The sequence below is a fragment of the Patella vulgata genome, chromosome 2 (assembly GCF_932274485.2).
Source record: "Patella vulgata chromosome 2, xgPatVulg1.2, whole genome shotgun sequence".
Classification (NCBI taxonomy): Eukaryota; Metazoa; Mollusca; class Gastropoda; family Patellidae; genus Patella; species Patella vulgata.
Genome location: NC_065880.2, coordinates 18,156,597 through 18,174,245, shown reverse-complemented (window position 1 = coordinate 18,174,245; position 17,649 = coordinate 18,156,597). Strand labels below are relative to the sequence as shown.

Genomic DNA, 17,649 nt, shown 5'->3' with positions numbered 1-17,649 from the left:
GTGACATGGTGGAAGAGATAAACTTCTGGATGGAATTTGTTATTGTGACCCTTTTCCACTCTCATTGCAATGCTGCTTCCAGTCGCCCCGGTACTCAATGCCTATTCACGGACATTAGGTGTCAACCATGGCATTTTAAAGTCCCTAGCTTTCTAAATGCGACGTGTCGAATTCAGTTCTGTGTGTTGGAGACAATTGATGTGTGGTAAGGTTTTTTTTTTTGCGATTTTGAGAACTTAATTTTCACCGGCAATGTTGTAATTGGATATTGCATTGAGAATTGCAAGATTAAAGTTTATTTCTGAAGCCAGATTTACAATTTCCAACCATTATTTATTTCGTAATATAACACTGTCCAAATTATTTGACTGTCAGAACAGACGGACAAACAAAAGAAATGGGCGATCATTTCAAACGTCGTCTAATATTGGAACGCCTCACGGGATTGATGCTGTATAAATTAATAGTAAATTCCCTCCAGCAATTTAGGTGCCAACTGTTTTATACGTCCACATTTTCATGTGGAAGTACATTGTCGTCGCCTCTGTCCGCCCGGACGACCATGCGTCGTCCGTCCACAGTTTGTGTGGACACTCAACAGGTCACAATTTTTATCCGATTTTGATGAAACTTGAAATAGATTTATCTTCAAAAGATCTCGTTTCCTTTCGATATTGTCATTTTCGGACCGTAACTTCATGGATTATAGCCCCTGATTGTACGTAAAATCACGAGTTCAGCTTGTAGACACTGTACAAAGAACCAAAGAAACGCCTAATGTAGTGTCAAATACGAAATACGGCGTTTGTGCAATGGAATCTTTGCAAGCTCTATCCGTGCCCTACCGCTAGATCTATTTCTTAAGGTCACCTCCAGATTTCGTCAAGGTCGCTGAGATGTAAATAAGCTTGGGGCACGCGATTTTTGACGAGATTGTGGGTTAGGGTTTAAATAAGGGCTAGGCCTAGGGTTGACGCTAGCCCTGTTTTATACATATCGTGACCTTTGACCAAATCTGGAGGTGACCTTAAGAAATAGATCTAGCGGTAGGGTACGAGTCTCCGTGGGATTAATGCTCATACCCTCGGCATAATAAACGAAATCATTTCAAAGGTGTTTTCGAATCGAATTCAAAGAAATAAAAGACACGGATAAATAATAAATGGTCTCGAAATTATATAAATTTCAAAATGGCTGTTATATGTAAAAGAGGGAAAAACATTAAATGGCATTTTTTTTAATACATACGAAATCGATGCAACTAAAACTGATCTGATAATTTTCATTATTGTCAATAATTCGAACGGCAACCACTGGGGATATTGGATGCTGAGAAGTATACAGTTCTTTTGTATACGAATATTAGACATTTTGCTAAATATGACTGTCCATACAAAAAAGCTCAAACGGTGTAGTGTTTTTACTTTCTACTTCCAACATAGAGGGGATAATGACTTTGTTCTTTTTCAATAACCTATACATAGTTTGCTGTACATTAATAATTCCCTACATATGGATAACTATAAAGTATAAATAACAATTACAAGGATAACACCACTCTGTTGGTGTCTCACCTTAAAGCAAGGTGGATAACTGTACGATATATCTAGATATTGCAACCTTTCTCAAACGTATTTCTCAAAGCATCCATCGACGTGTCTGGTGGACCTTGATCCTGCAAATCTTTTGTTTGACATTATTTTAGGGACGGTCAAAGATAGCCTCGTCACCTCCTTTAAAACAACAAATGTTTTGTTATATTTGTATGATTTTTTAAAATTAACCTTGAACTGAATTGTTTTACTACAAGATTGTTCTTGCTATACATGTCCAGCTCCACTAATCAAATTTGGGAAATTTACTCTCAAAGATTTGTCTCATTAACTCTGTCCCCCAATTCCACACCATTTGAATATAGTTGAAATGTCCTTTATTAGATCATTTAAACTGTTTCTTTTTTATATTTTCTTGAATAACATTTTGTCTCAAAATGAGAAATTCCTTGGCTGGCTTTAAATCTGTAAGAAATTTAGATATTATATGTACCGCCACCACTGTTATCAATGGCTTCCTGATGAAATTACATTGAAACATGTAGAAGCAAATCGGTGTTATTTTTATATTTTATACTATAATATAATATATAAACCCTGTTTAATAACAGAACAATATCTTACTATATTCGTACTGCATTTACACACACACATAATATATATATAGTAAGATATTGTTCTGTTATTAAACAGGATTTGGGTAAATAACAAGCATAGAAATATCGAGACACACAGAGATCACTTCGCCCTAATGCAGATGAATAAGATATATACGTAATAACTGAATTATATATGTAGGTCAGAATAGTGCAGTAAGTAATTTGGTGGGGGTTATTTTACACACCTTTTCAATAGCAAACAGTCGAATTAGACCAAAGATATACATTCCCAGACTAGTAGAAATCACGAAATAATATGTATGATCTTCTGGAACTAAAAATCTTACATTTTTTCTGTTTCTGTGTTTTCGGTTATTTTTCTACCCAGGTTTTTACTTAAATAGAAAAATATCTTTATTTATATATCTGTCATATAGACACACTAACTCATGTATAACTTATAGACACACTAACTCATATAGACACACTAACTCATGTATAACTTCTAAAAGTATTACATATATATATATGTATAAATTCAAATCACTCACAATAAAAGATAATGGTATGAGCTGTCTTCGGGAATATTACTTGGAAATCAAGAATAATTAATATATACCTAACCTAAGTATAAAGTTATAAAAGTATTACATACATTCAAATGCCTCGCAATTAAAGATATTGTCTTCAGGGGTGCTTCAGGACAATTTGTTACTTTAAAAATTATTATGGAGATTAGACTGTTCAAGTACAAAGTTTTGTTAATTCATTTGAAAAGTTTAAGTTCTGAAAGATAAATCCAGTTCGTTCACATTATATTTTTATTTTCAAAACATGTATTTGGAGTTTGTCCTGGCATTATCAATTTATCAGAAAGTGTGACACAGCTTAGTTGGTCTTGCGTGCTGTATATGCTATTATTCAGTTTTTAACATTTTTTATACTGCGATTTATCTTCCCTTTTGACACATCCTGCTACTGAATTACGGATATATTATTCCTTTCGCTGTTCATACTTCAAAGTGTGTGTGTGTGTGTGTGTGTGTGTGTGAGAGAGAGAGAGAGAGAGAGAGAGAGGGGTGGGGGAGAGAGACAGAGAGAGAAATAGGGTTTAACGTCCATTCGACACAAACTAGGTCATTTAAATAAATGGTTCAGTATTTCAATACAATAATTCGCTTGCGCGTAGGTGTCTTTAACAGTGAGAGGAAGCCGGAGAAACCCCACGAGGTTGGACAGGCTACCCTACTCCTTGTCACGTACAATCGGGGAATCGAAACCACGCCAGTTGACTCAATGACAGACCTTAAGATACAGCGCGTGCGCGCTAACCATTCGGCCACCCGACCGACAATATTTCAAAGTGACAGCCACTAACATAATAGTACTCTCAACGACTAAGCGTATTGTTAGAGTAAGGACAATTTGAAAAGTGTCTGAAATTACTCTTTGGAATTTTGGATCTTTGTCTCTTTTTGTTTAGAGGCCGAGAGACACCACTCGCTAAACAGAGACTTGTAAATGGGCCTTCGTAAAATCCCATTCCATTCATAATCATTAAATAAATAGCAATGAGCAAACTAAGAGATCTAAGCCGGGGACACCCCGTATGTTCATATAGTAAAATAATTATTCGACTTAATGCATTGTTACCGTTGAATAAAACTATGATGAAGGCACGATTTGTATTTGATTAATTTTGACTGGATATATTCAACATGATATATTTTGTCCTGACTGCATATCAACACTTTCTGTATGTTAACCTTAGTGTCAATAGTCATATTCCGCTGTTTCTGAAAATGTATGCATATGAAATGAAATGAGATTTAACGTCCTGACAGATGCCATACAGACATATATGAAAAGTATCTAATTCACCAACTATACACGTACATAAATAGATTTTTTTGTATATAATTTGATAGTATTCAACACTAATAATAATGATTTTAAATAAAAAGCTGAAAATTTGTTTAATTTTATAATGATGGCAATTACTATTTCTAATTAAAATACAGATGTGACGCCACCCTTTGATGTTGGCGTACCATTATTTCAAATAATCGTACGGGCAACTTGCCAATAGTACTTTATTCAAACCAGTGAGATATTGGACTAATGTGACGTAAAAGCTCGTGCTGGGTGTCAGTATTTTAAGATGTTTAATGGTCTCGAGCTTACGACATTGCGTAATATACTATTCAAAAAAAGTAGGGGATATTTGATTTTGGGGGCATAATACTAAAATATGCAAATGACTACAAAAAAAGTCACTATAGAACCTAACAGAAGAAACATTTCCAGTTACATGTGACGCCCAAACGCACCAATAGCTACCGCATGGAATGCAGGTGATGCTTGGGATCATCATGGGGGTCCAACCCAAGATTTGCACGACTCTGACTTTGAATGTTACAGTCATTGTGGCATTGAATTCTAGGGTGGAAACATTAGTTTAATTGTTTTAGTGACCAGAAAACAAATTTTGATATGCGTCGGCTTACCCAAAATGAAAGGTTACGTGCCCTTGGCATGCTACAGATCGGCACAACACAGGCGGTTGTGGCGCGGACGATGCATGTTTCTCAGTCTGTCATAAGCAGGCTATGGTCCAGATACCGTGATACACAATCTGTACAGGACAGACCACGCTCAGGTCGACCAAGGGCGACAACTCAAGCCCAGGATCTATTTATCCGTACCTTGGCCTTGAGAAATCGTGTCATCACAGCAAATCAGATCAGCGCTCGTCTTCAAACAGACACTGGTGTGAGAGTGAGTGGCCAGACGATTCGGAATCGACTGCATAGGGGTCACCTTCGCGCCCGACGTCCTCGCGTGATCCCTTGTTTGAGAGGTCATCACATTCAGGCAAGACGTCGTTGGTGTAGGGATCGTCAACACTGGGATAATCGACGCTGGAGCAATGTGATGTTTTCAGATGAGTCAAGGTTCACTGTTGATTTTTTGGACAGACGTAGGAGGGTGTGGCGTCGTCGAAACGAGCGCTTCCAAGACGTTAACGTCATCAGACATGATCGATTTGGGGGTGGTTCTGTTATGGTGTGATGAGGCATCACTGTTGCTGGAAGAACGGCTTTACATGTTGTTGCAGGGCGTGTTACAGGCCAGTACTACCGGGACAACATCTTGGCAGTCCATGTTGTGCCGTTCGCACGACGTCATGGCCGCCGTTTCATCTTACAGGATGACAACGCAAGATGTCACAGGGCCAGGATCGTTACAGGTTACCTCCAACAACAGAACATCACCACATTACCTTGGCCAGCACTGAGTCCCGACCTCTCCCCATCGAGCATGTCTGGGACATGCTTGGACAGAGGTTACGTCAACGTCAACAACGTCCTGCCAATGTCCAAGAACATGCTGCTGCGTTGCAACAGGAATGGGACAATCTGGACCAAAATGACCTTGGACGTCTTATTAGGAGTATGCCACGTCGGATCAATGCTTGTTTGGCACACAGAGGAGGATTTACCCGTTACTGACTTGGTTGTGATGCTGTGGTAACTTTGCTGTTTGACCCCGGGTATCATTTTACCCTTATAATGGTCAGTCTGTGCCTCACTTAGTCTAACGATCATTTGGAATAAATCGATGAATGTGAACTTCATTTCATTTTGTCATTTGTTTCTTCGTCAGTTTCATTAGGTGACTTTAATAACACTTAAAAATCAAATATCCCCTACTTTTTTTGAATAGTATATATTGTAAAAACATTCGGGCCTACGGCCCTCATGTTGTTACAATATATTACTTAATGTCTCGCTCTCGACCATTAAACAATACATAGCCTTGTCCCATGTAGTATGAATCGCATGACATGTGATCCAGGTTGTGTAAACAAAGGAAAACCCGAGTTTCACAGGCTGGTTACGACATTTGTGCCCTATCTACTTATATAGTTTTGAGTATGTTCAAAATAAGACACAAAATCACAAAGCAGCCGGGAACTGTTATATATTGAATGGTGGTCTTATAATCAAGCTACTGAATCAGGTTAGAATATACTGTTAATACCATTATTTTAATAAAATTAGATTTTAAATTGTTGTTGGTTTCTTTTACTTTTATGTAAGGTCGTGTCGTATAAAACATATTACATCAGTTTTTCCGTAATCAATCGAAATCTTTCATTGGTCTATGTGTATTCAGTGCCCACGCCACCCTATGTGGCGGCCCACGACAAAAGCTTCAGTGACGCCCCCCCCCCCCCCTCCTGCATTATGTAGATGCTTAGTTTATTTTTCTATACTTATACTTTTAACACTTTATCTACTATTTATCATTTCAACTTATATGTAAACTTTTATGTTTATTTCCCCTTCAAACTTCCATTTGATCGGAAACCCCTATTATACCCTCTCTATTTGCTGAAATATGAACCGGTTCACACAGGTTTAGGGGAAGCGTTGGTCGGTGGTTTGCTATCTCATAAATATTTCTGGTATGCACTTAGATAATTACCCCCCCCCCCCCGTATATGCCCCTGCCCCTTTCAACCCCACCCCCCATGTGAGGGCCCTGTGTGTATTTAGGTGGAATACTCCCGTGAAACACTATCGGCTATATGTTATTATATTATTATGTTATATAAATTAAGAAACCAATGAATAGAGCTAAAAGAACTTGCGCAAACTAAATTTGGTGTGATGCATTGGGATTGGGTGACCTTTTTTATACTTAACGTACTTATCTTGGATGGCGTGGATCTGAATATCTGGACACAATTATCGTTAGAATATAATCTTCGGACTAAATGTAATTTTAATGAAACATCCATATATAAATAAGCCTTTGAGAAAAAGATCTTAAGGTGTCCTTGCCAAAGCTATTGATGTGTGTATTACGCCTTGATTTGTTTTTATATCTTTTATTTAGAATGACGCTGTTACAGTGTATATTAATATTTAATGTCTGGACATCTTTAACTGGTGGAACTGTACAATTTGAGTCGCAGTTGTGTAAAATTTGTGAATGTCGAAGCAAAGAGGGACTAACCGGTATTATAGTGGATTGTTCTAGCCGTTCATTAAAAGAAATTCCACCTAATGTACCAGAAAACACAACTTGGCTAATCCTTCAAGACAATTTAATTGAAAATATAACAGATTATACATTTAACGGAAGCAAACTTTCCTTTCTAGATATTTCCAACAATCGTATAACACGGTTAAATCGTTTTAGTTTTTTTGGATTGGACACTCTGATCACACTGGACCTTCACAGCAACAATATTAATATGGAACCTGAAAACTATCCGATTGGAGTGTTTAATTCTCTTGTAAATCTCCAAACTCTGGACATCTCTTCAAACAATGCAGGATCTATCGTGGAATATCCAAATGAAAGCTTCTCGACTTTGTGGTCCCTTGAAACTTTAAAGTTGGATGGCTTACCCGGTATAACTCTTGGAAAAGGTTTTTCAAATCTTACAAACCTTAAATTCCTAAATTTTACAGGTAACTGTAACACCCAAAATATTACAAACAATTCTTTTACCAACGTCCCTAACATAGAAATACTAGTGCTGAGTAACTGTCAAATCACACAAATTGATAGTTTTGCCTTCAGCATGTTTTCGAAATTACAATTTCTCGACCTTTCTGGTAACAGGAAACTTGGATTTGATGCCGCAACTTTGCCTTTAAAAAACTTAAATAGTGCAGCCTTTCGCATTCTCAATATAAGTTGCATTTACGAAACCTTTGGTCTCGGGACTGAAGTAACTTCAGATCAAGTTTATAGGTTCAAGCATCTTAACATCACGGAACTCTATCTAGATCACAACAGGATTCAACTCTTTGAAGATGGAGTTCCTTATAACCTATCGTCTACTATTAAAATAGTAAGTATTACGGATAATATACCGATATTTGGGACTTATATGTTAGAATTCAATGTTTTAAAAAATATTATATGTATTGATGCCAGTTATCAGTACTTTTCACATCTTCCAATGACCCCTGTTTATGAAAGTTGCGATATAATACCCGACAGACATTATTTCCACAACAACTGTCCGTATTTTAATGAGACAATCATCCATCACTTGTCAAATAAGCACCCTCACGACGACAGTGATCTCATAGAAGATCAGGTTTCGGATACCGATACACATATTTCACTTTTGAGTTGGTTGACTAAAAGCGAGGAGGAAAGGGATCAATATATAATCGGAGTTTCACCTAACATACAGTACATTAATGTAAGTCACATGAAACTTGGATGTACCATTCCACGAATGACGTTTGCTACAAACCGAGTGAAAATTCTTGATTTCTCATCAAACATTGTAAATAAATGGCATGGTCCAATTTTGGGAATTACCAGCCTGGAATGGCTCAGCTTGTCCAACAACTTCTGTGACGAAATAAATGAAGATTTTTTTAAGGGATCAATTAATCTTCTTTCTTTATACATTGGTTCAAATTTTTTAAGTTTTACCTTTGCATCTGACATCAGTGGAAGTATATTTAAACCATTAAGTAAGCTGGAAATATTGGATATATCTGACAATCAAATAACGGTTCTACCATCGGTATTTCTACACGCGCAGATAAAATTAAAATATTTAGATTTATCCAACAACAGAATGAAGCAATGGACGTTGGATATTGATCACATGAACTACTTAACATTCATCGATCTTGGCAACAACAGTTTATCTACTCTTCCACTGTCTTTAAGGAAATTTGGTGATCTGCAAAAGGCAAAGGGGACAATTTTGACGATAAACTTGCTCGGTCAGACTCTGCTCTGTACTTGTCAAAACCTCGATTTCTTAAAATGGATGGAAACTAACACAACCAATTTCGTCAGAAGAAATGAATACACCTGTGAAAACCTGCACGGAAAAATGATCCAATTGAACGACCTGAAGGCGATAGTTCTAAACCTAGAAAAGGAATGTGCCTCGTGGACAGTTATGATTGTTGTATTGACCAGCAGCATGGCAATAATTATTACGGTTATGGTATCTAGTGTAATATATAGATATCGCTGGAAACTCCGATATCTTTATTATGTAAGGCGTAACAAATACCGTCAGTATGCTGCTCTTGCTAATGATCTTGATAACCAGTTTGACTTCAATGCTTTTATTTCCTATGCGGACGAAGATCGGCGGATTGTCGTTACAGACATGATTGAAAAGCTTGAAACGCAACAAGGAATGCAACTCTGTATTCACCACCGTGATTTCTTGGTAGGGGAGGTAATTGCTGCTAATATATCCAACGCAGTGAGAAACAGTAAGAAAACTCTGATTCTGTTGACGAAGAATTTTCTGAAGAGTTATTGGTGCATCTATGAATTGAATATGGCTTTAATGGAAAGTATTAGCACTGGCAGAAATGTTGTAATTGTTATAATTTACGAACATATTCCCGTTAAAGATTTACCGCACGAGCTCATTCAGCTAATGAGAAAGGATTCTTATGTAGAATATACTGATGATCCCGAGGGTAATATTGTCTTTTGGGACAGTCTTACAAAAGCTATTAATGCTGATTAAGATTTTTCAAAGTCTGTTCTTTTGCAAAAGTACACACATTTTGATATGGCAATTTGGAGAGTTTATGGATGCTTGTATAGTTTGCGTTTGTTGCGGATCCTTTTTAAGGAAATTTCCTCGGAGCACGTCCCCCTGGCAACGTTAATTCTAGGTCTCTAGCGTCAATTTGGCTTATAACTAAGTCTGATCCGGCAGATTTTTTTTTTAATTTGATACCTCCTCAAGTAGATTCATCAGTAATTATTGTTTAGCAAAACCAGGTTGTGTATGTGTTTTATCCGATATTAATGAAACTTAGTATATTGTGGAATTATATCCGTTATATTCCATATGAGTTCCAATATAAATGTGGTTTCGTCAAATATGTATTCATTAATTAACTTACATAATAATGATACATGTACTTAAACCCTGAAAAAGTAACACCCTAAATCAGTCCTTGTTTGAATGCATTTCCGAAACCACAAGTAGGCCTGTCTGTGATGGCGATCACTTGTAAAATTTTAGCAGAAAATGATTTGAAACTGGGTTTAACATCTAACTTTTCTGCACCAACAGGTATAATGAACACGGGCATACGTCATACAGTATGACGTAAATTTTGCTAGGATTGGGACTAACCAGTTTCATTCATTGATATTTATCTGGGATTTCTACTTTAAAGGTCTTTACATCCCAAAATATGTTTTAAAGGATAGGAAGGCAATGGCGGTTTTCGCAACTGTTTATCAATAACGCTCAGTAAGTAATAGATATGGATAACACCCACAAATTATATTATACTCTTATGTATTATTTTTTAAAATAATATTTAATAACGGCAAAAAAAAAAGAAAAAAAAAGAATACAGTGTATTCATGGATTGGTAATTAATAGAATTTAAAGATACATTATAAAAGAGCAAAATCTGCCTAGTGCAAGTCTTTATTAGACTTCAGATGTTATAGAGATTATTAATTAGACCTTTACTTACACGACAAGCTCAAAATTAAGTCTGTAGACCCACAGCTGTTTGGATTTAAACAGTCGTCCAATTAAAATTAAATCAATAATTCGCGGACAAAGCTAACGTTTACCGTTAGTCGCCGATGTCACTACCGGAAACTGGTGATGAAGGGTCTGCCAAGCGAGGCTACCATAACCATTAAGCAAGTAATTTGACTGAAACTTTCAACATTTTCTTATTTTATCATCAATTTTTGAATTATTATAGCAAGAATGGCCAACTCTTTACAAAACTCTTAACTAATGTATCTTTAATAATTGCAAACAATACACATGTACATATATTCAATAATATTTAATAACTGCAAACAACATGTGTTTTGATGTTTGAAAATAGTTAATAATTGTAAATATCCTTTATCTACATGTATATATATATATAATTATTAATACTTGTAATATAGTCCTTTTACTTAGTATTGGGTTGTATTGGGTAATAGTTAATACAATAATAGCTAAAACATGTATTTAATAACGGTAGATATGATATTAAAGAAACTGTGTAGTCGTGCCTATTGTTTTCTTTAAGGTGATGTTAGAGGCCACGTGTATACAACCATTGTTCATGGCAAATATTAAATCTTTCCACGAAAACTCGTTTTTAAGATGTTTGTCCAAATGTTTAAAGCGGAAATTGCAAATTTTTAAGTTATAATTTTAAAATTTATTAAAATAAAGCCTGAAAATAGATGGTATCCATAAACAGTCCTACCTTGTTAAAGAATAATCCTATTAATCCTATAATTCACTATTGCCAGCTGAGAAATTGGCAAAAATATCATTTTCCTCTTCATTTTCAAACGTTTGAATATCGCTACTCCATGGTGGAGAATAGAAAACAAGGGAGGTAATTGGGAGGTAATTGTGTTATTATTTCCGGCGTAAACGAGTGAGAATGACACCTATGATCGTATTATTGTGAGTTGACAACCTATTGAGCAAAAGACATGGAAATAATTACGTTTTGACTTTCTTAGAAAATTTGCAATTTCCGCTTTAATAAGCCAGAGAAAATATATTTGGAATGAGAGAAAGCGTAGTTTTAAATCAAAGCCCACTTTCTGATGCTGTCTTTAAGCTGTTCAGACCTAAATGTGATTAAAATTATTGGTTTTCATAATAATTATCCCCCCTACCCCAAACATTGTTTATTACACAACGATGACTACAGTGCAATTAAAATATATGTATGAATTATCATAATAATCATTTCTCCTCCCCATGTTCGTAGTACAACATACATTTGGAAGATAGTCTTCCGACAGATTTATTGCAACTTGACTCGAAACGATGAATTTGTGGCCTGACACATGATCATATATCACTGTAATATGAAATGAAATGAAATTAAATGGGGTTTAACGTCCTACTGTTCTGCTCCTATACTGGGCTAATGAAGACGGGCATACGCCATACAGTGTGCTATGAGGGAAATTTTTCCCGGGCAGCGGCACTATCGCCTACTCTTATATCGAATTCCAACTGCCAAGGGATCTTTTACGTGCATTCCAATGTATACGCGGGACCTCGGTTTTTCGTCGCACCCGAAAGACTAGACAGCTGTCCTTGTCAGGCCCTCCGTTCTTCACCACTGACAAGGGGAAACCACGTCGGAAAATCCAGATGCACTTTCTCGGCCAATGCAGGGATCGAACACCCGACCTCCAGGCTAGCGAGCTAGCGTCTTAACCACCTAGCCACCGTGGCTCCTACTGTAATATGAAAGCGGTGTCATCTTTTAAGGTAAACAATTAATATTCATGAGGGATGCTTTTCGGTTTTGTGGAAATTTAAGTGTAGCGGGGCTAACAAAAGCCCTGGGGCGATCCAATCTGAGCAACACACCCACCCTACCTGCAAATAAGCTAGTTACTAATTAGTTTTCGAACGTTAGTTACGTACGTGGGCGATCATTTCAAATGTCTTTTAAAATTGGAACGCCTCACGGGATTAATGCAGTGTAGATTAATATTAAATTATCACATTTTTTAAGGTAAACAAATATCCATCCAGAAGGATATTCTCTCCAACAGAAAAGATCTGACTTTCTATCGCAAAATGAGCGGTTGTCAAACTTGATACAGATACTGTAACAGAAAAGATTTATGTAATATATTCTTTCTTTACATTTCGATCATAATTTTGTAAGATAGCATTCACTTGAATCAACGTATTATTTTTTTTTTCAATAATATTAAACTATTTAAGATCTCACCACTTCTATACTTGTTGAAAGTCGATCTCATACTATTACAATTTAAAAATATTGGAGTGTTGTGTCATTACTCTGTAGGCTAGAGTCCATCTTGTTATTGAAATTATAACCCGTAATTCTACCATTTCAAAGCTCCCTTGAATTATATTTACATTGTATAAAATTGGTTGCCAGAAGGTTTTTTTTTGGTGAGTGCTGGTGCTTTATTTATTATCGGTTTGAAAGCAGTTCTGGTTATAGTAAAACTAATTCGCAGATTAAGCGCCGTTTTTAAATGTTTTGAAAAAATGGGTATGCATATAAATGTCACTATCTAGTGTATAGAAGGCGAGTGTGCCCGAAATTTCGAAATTAAATTATAAAGATGGCCTGAACAGGCTTCCATAGTTTGAGATTGCACATAAACCTGCTGATTTTTCCGATGATAAACCGAAGTCTATTTTTAACTTAATTATTAAGTTTTCTTAGAATTTTACATGTTGTTTAATACTATTCACGCGGTTGATTTATTGAAGATAACCCAGCTGTGTCCGCTCTAATTATTGCCAAGGCTGTGTTGTGCACCCCATTGTGACGACAAATTAATATACAAGGAAAACCCGCCAAGCTGTTCTAAATCTTTGTATAAAATGACGGATGTGCATTATAATATACTATTCAAAAAAAGTAGGGGATATTTGATTTTTAAGTGTTATTAAAGTCACCTAATGAAACTGACGAAGAAACAAATGACAGGTGATATCGCAGACAAGTATCTACCTACTGTTTATATAGGAAATATTTCTGGTTCTACACAGAGTTGACCGTCAAATGCCATAATGAGCCTAGAATACACATTCCGAAATGCCATCTTCTAAATTTACACTGTATGTGTCAAAACAACATATTATATTAGTTTATACATAGATAGACACCGGAAGTGTGAATATTGTATACATCCTCCTCGTGACCTAAACATGTTTCACTCGAATAGCGTAATTATTGTCCTTGAAAGTAGTTCATTGTACGTTGAATATATACTATTCAAAAAAAGTAGGGGATATTTGATTTTTAAGTGTTATTAAAGTCACGAAGAAACAAATGACAAAATGAAATGAAGTTCACATTCATCGATTTATTCCAAATGATCGTTAGACTAAGTAAGGTACAGACTGACCATTATAAGGGTAAAATGATACCCGGGGTCAAACAGCAAAGTTACCACAGCATCACAACCAAGTCAGTAACGGGTAAATCCTCCTCTGTTTGCCAAACAAGCATTGATCCGACGTGGCATACTCCTAATGAGACGTCTAAGGTCATTTTGGTCCAGATTGTCCCATTCCTGTTGCAACGCAGCAGCAAGTTCTTGGACATTGGCAGGACGTTGTTGACGTTGACGTAACCTCTGTCCAAGCATGTCCCAGACATGCTCGATGGGGGAGAGGTCGGGACTCAGTGCTGGCCAAGGTAATGTGGTGATGTTCTGTTGTTGGAGGTAACCTGTAACGATCCTGGCCCTGTGAAATCTTGCGTTGTCATCCTGGAAGATGAAACGGCGGCCATGACGTCGTGCGAACGGCACAACATGGACTGCCAAGATGTTGTCCCGGTAGTACTGGCCTGTAACACGCCCTGCAACAACATGTAAAGCCGTTCTTCCAGCAACAGTGATGCCTCCCCACACCATAACAGAACCACCCCCAAATCGATCATGTCTGATGACGTTAACGTCTTGGAAGCGCTCGTTTCGACGACGCCACACCCTCCTACGTCTGTCCAAAAAATCAACAGTGAACCTTGACTCATCTGAAAACATCACATTGCTCCAGCGTCGATTATCCCAGTGTTGACGATCCCTACACCAACGACGTCTTACCTGAATGTGATGATCTCTCAAACAAGGGATCACGCGAGGACGTCGGGCGCGAAGGTGACCCCTATGCAGTCGATTCCGAATCGTCTGGCCACTCACTCTCACACCAGTGTCTGTTTGAAGACGAGTGCTGATCTGATTTGCTGTGATGACACGATTTCTCAAGGCCAAGGTACGGATAAATCGATCCTGGGCTTGAGTTGTCGCCCTTGGTCGACCTGAGCGTGGTCTGTCCTGTACAGATTGTGTATCACGGTATCTGGACCATAGCCTGCTTATGACAGACTGAGAAACATTCATCGTCCGCGCCACAACCGCCTGTGTTGTGCCGATCTGTAGCATGCCAAGGGCACGTAACCTTTCATTTTGGGTAAGCCGACGCATATCAAAATTTGTTTTCTGGTCACTAAAACAATTAAACTGATGTTTCCACCCTGGAATTCAATGCCACAATGACTGTAACATTCAAAGTCAGAGTCGTGCAAATCTTGGGTTGGACCCCCATGATGATCCCAAGCATCACCTGCATTCCATGCGGTAGCTATTGGTGCGTTTGGGCGTCACATGTAACTGGAAATGTTTCTTCTGTTAGGTTCTATAGTGACTTTTTTCGTAGTCATTTGCATATTTTAGTATTATGCCCCCAAAATCAAATATCCCCTACTTTTTTTGAATAGTATAGTTGAAAACTGATTATTCATTACTATGTATATCCCAAAATATTTCCAAAAACATACATGTAATTAAAGATACAATTTAAAGTATTTGCACGGTTACATTTAGGAATAGTTTTTTTTCAGTTTTTCTGCACCTTCTAGTTATTCGCATGTAATATTTTATTTCAATTTATCCAGCGAGCGTAATAGTTAAAAATTGAAGCATGACATATGAAATTTACAAATTGTTAACTGTATTGTTTATTAAATAATTTCTATCTATAATGTGGTAGCCTAGGAAAAACGAAAATACTATTTATCACTGTATTAATAGATATCTTATTTCTGTTCATTTTATTTAAAATTTATTAAAAAAAAAAAAAAAAAAAATAGTGGCGCCATCTGGTATATACAGTCTCTCGCAAAAGGTTTATGAGGACAGACGAAACGTTTTACGGAAAATGAATTGACGGATATAGTTCAGGCAAATTAGCAGGAAAAGACTTAGAAAAAAATAAGATACGTGTATTCTATTTCTGGGTGAGAAGGCGCTTACAACCAAGACAGAGGACATATTGACTATTTCTTTATGTAAACTGAGGTGAGTATGATATCATTTCTCAGTCCGGCAAAATATCATTTGGTATTCTTTTTTAAAACTCGCTCTATGTTAATGCTATTTGAGCGGTTGTCAAACACCCATTTTGCACGACATGTTAAACGTTAATTATATATATATGTACACTGTGATGGCAGAGTAGCGCGAGTTACTCCCCCTACACCGTGGTTGATTCCTCGTGTTAGTTTAGACGTGTAAAATCTGTCGATGCTAGTGGTCTCCCTTTGTTCGAACCCATTGTTATTGATCACGCGGAACCCGCGGGACATTTTGTGCTCCACAAATTGTGAATACGAATTTAAAAGCTTTCTAAACTGAGCAGACTCACGATGTAAGTGTAAATAACAATACAAATACTGGATGTAAATTCGTTTGGCACATTATAGAGAAGTTTATACTAAAATTAAAGCATTTTCTATTGACTTGTGTTTATTACAGATTAACTTCCGGTCTAAAAATAGTACAACTTACAAGAGACATTTACGAACATTTAATAACATTTATCTGTAACGATATCAGTTTAACTAGTTAAGAACGCATCTGTTTTAACACAAGTTTGTTAATGTAGCTCCTACTTATTCCTTTATATTTTGTATTTGCAGTAATTTACCATTACGTCAATGTATCAATGAATGTTACGTGTACCACGAACCTTGATAGATGTCATCATAAGAAGTTTTAAATAAAGTTTTTTTTAAACTCGATTGGTGTGGTTACACTAGTTGTCTACCAGGGCAGCATAGTAAATTAATCAGCAGGTTGCTCAGTAAAGTAATCAGCAGATTCGTGCAGGTCACAGTAAATATTCAACAAAATGAGTAAAGCTGAAGAAGATCGGCCTCAACGAGTGAAGGAAATGACTGAAAAGGGTGAATTAACGTATAGAGACAATTGTGCTAAACATAAAAGAAAAATTGAAAGAACTTGGAAGGGTTTAGAAGACATAATTCTTGCACTATCTTTACGAGATAAAGAACACAATATAGATTCACTCCGAGCCAAAGAAGGTGATTTTCAGAAAGCATCTGACAACTATATTGATGAAGCACAAATCTTCATTGACTTTCTTAAAAGAACAAAAACAACAGAAAGTGAAAGTGAACTAATATTTGCTATGAATGAATATGAAAGGACAAAAACAATCATAGATCGTGTTCAACGCGACATAAAGACACGTAAATTAGACTTTGTGGATACTGTATCTCAGAATGCTTCACAACATTCTTCACAGTCAGGATCGGTTAAAAAACGCATAGAGGCGGAAAAAGAGCGTATAAAATTGGACTTGATGAAAAAACAAGCAGAGCTTATGAAACAAAAAGCTGCTTTAAAAGAAAACGAAATAAAGATGCTAGCTGAATCTGAAAGAAAAACAAAAGAAATAGACGTAAACTTGGAATTGTTAGATCAAGAATAAGAGATTGTAGAAGCAGAAGCGGCTGTGAAAGTATTGGAGGAAAATGAGTACATGTATGAAGATCGGGGTTTTGTAAAACCTGAAATTAAGAACGAATTAACTGAAAAATATGTTCGGGAAAATAATCAATATTATGAAAAAGAACAAAATAGTGAAGTCAAGCTTGGTGATTTGAATCCGACTCTAAATC

General features: G+C 36.6%; 1 protein-coding gene across 1 annotated transcript; it reads left to right on the top strand.

Annotated features, from left to right (window-relative positions):
- Window positions 1–7,058: 7,058 nt before the first annotated feature.
- On the top strand, window positions 7,059–11,806 carry LOC126811810 (toll-like receptor 4). The gene has a single exon (XM_050537733.2). The coding sequence runs from the start codon at window positions 7,059–7,061 to the stop codon at window positions 9,690–9,692; it is 2,634 nt and encodes an 877-aa protein (XP_050393690.1). The 3' UTR covers window positions 9,693–11,806.
- Window positions 11,807–17,649: the final 5,843 nt, after the last annotated feature.

Excerpts from the sequence above, each read along its gene's own strand:
- LOC126811810 (XM_050537733.2), top strand. The coding sequence starts at position 7,059 with ATGACGCTGTTACAGTGTATATTAATATTTAATGTCTGGACATCTTTA.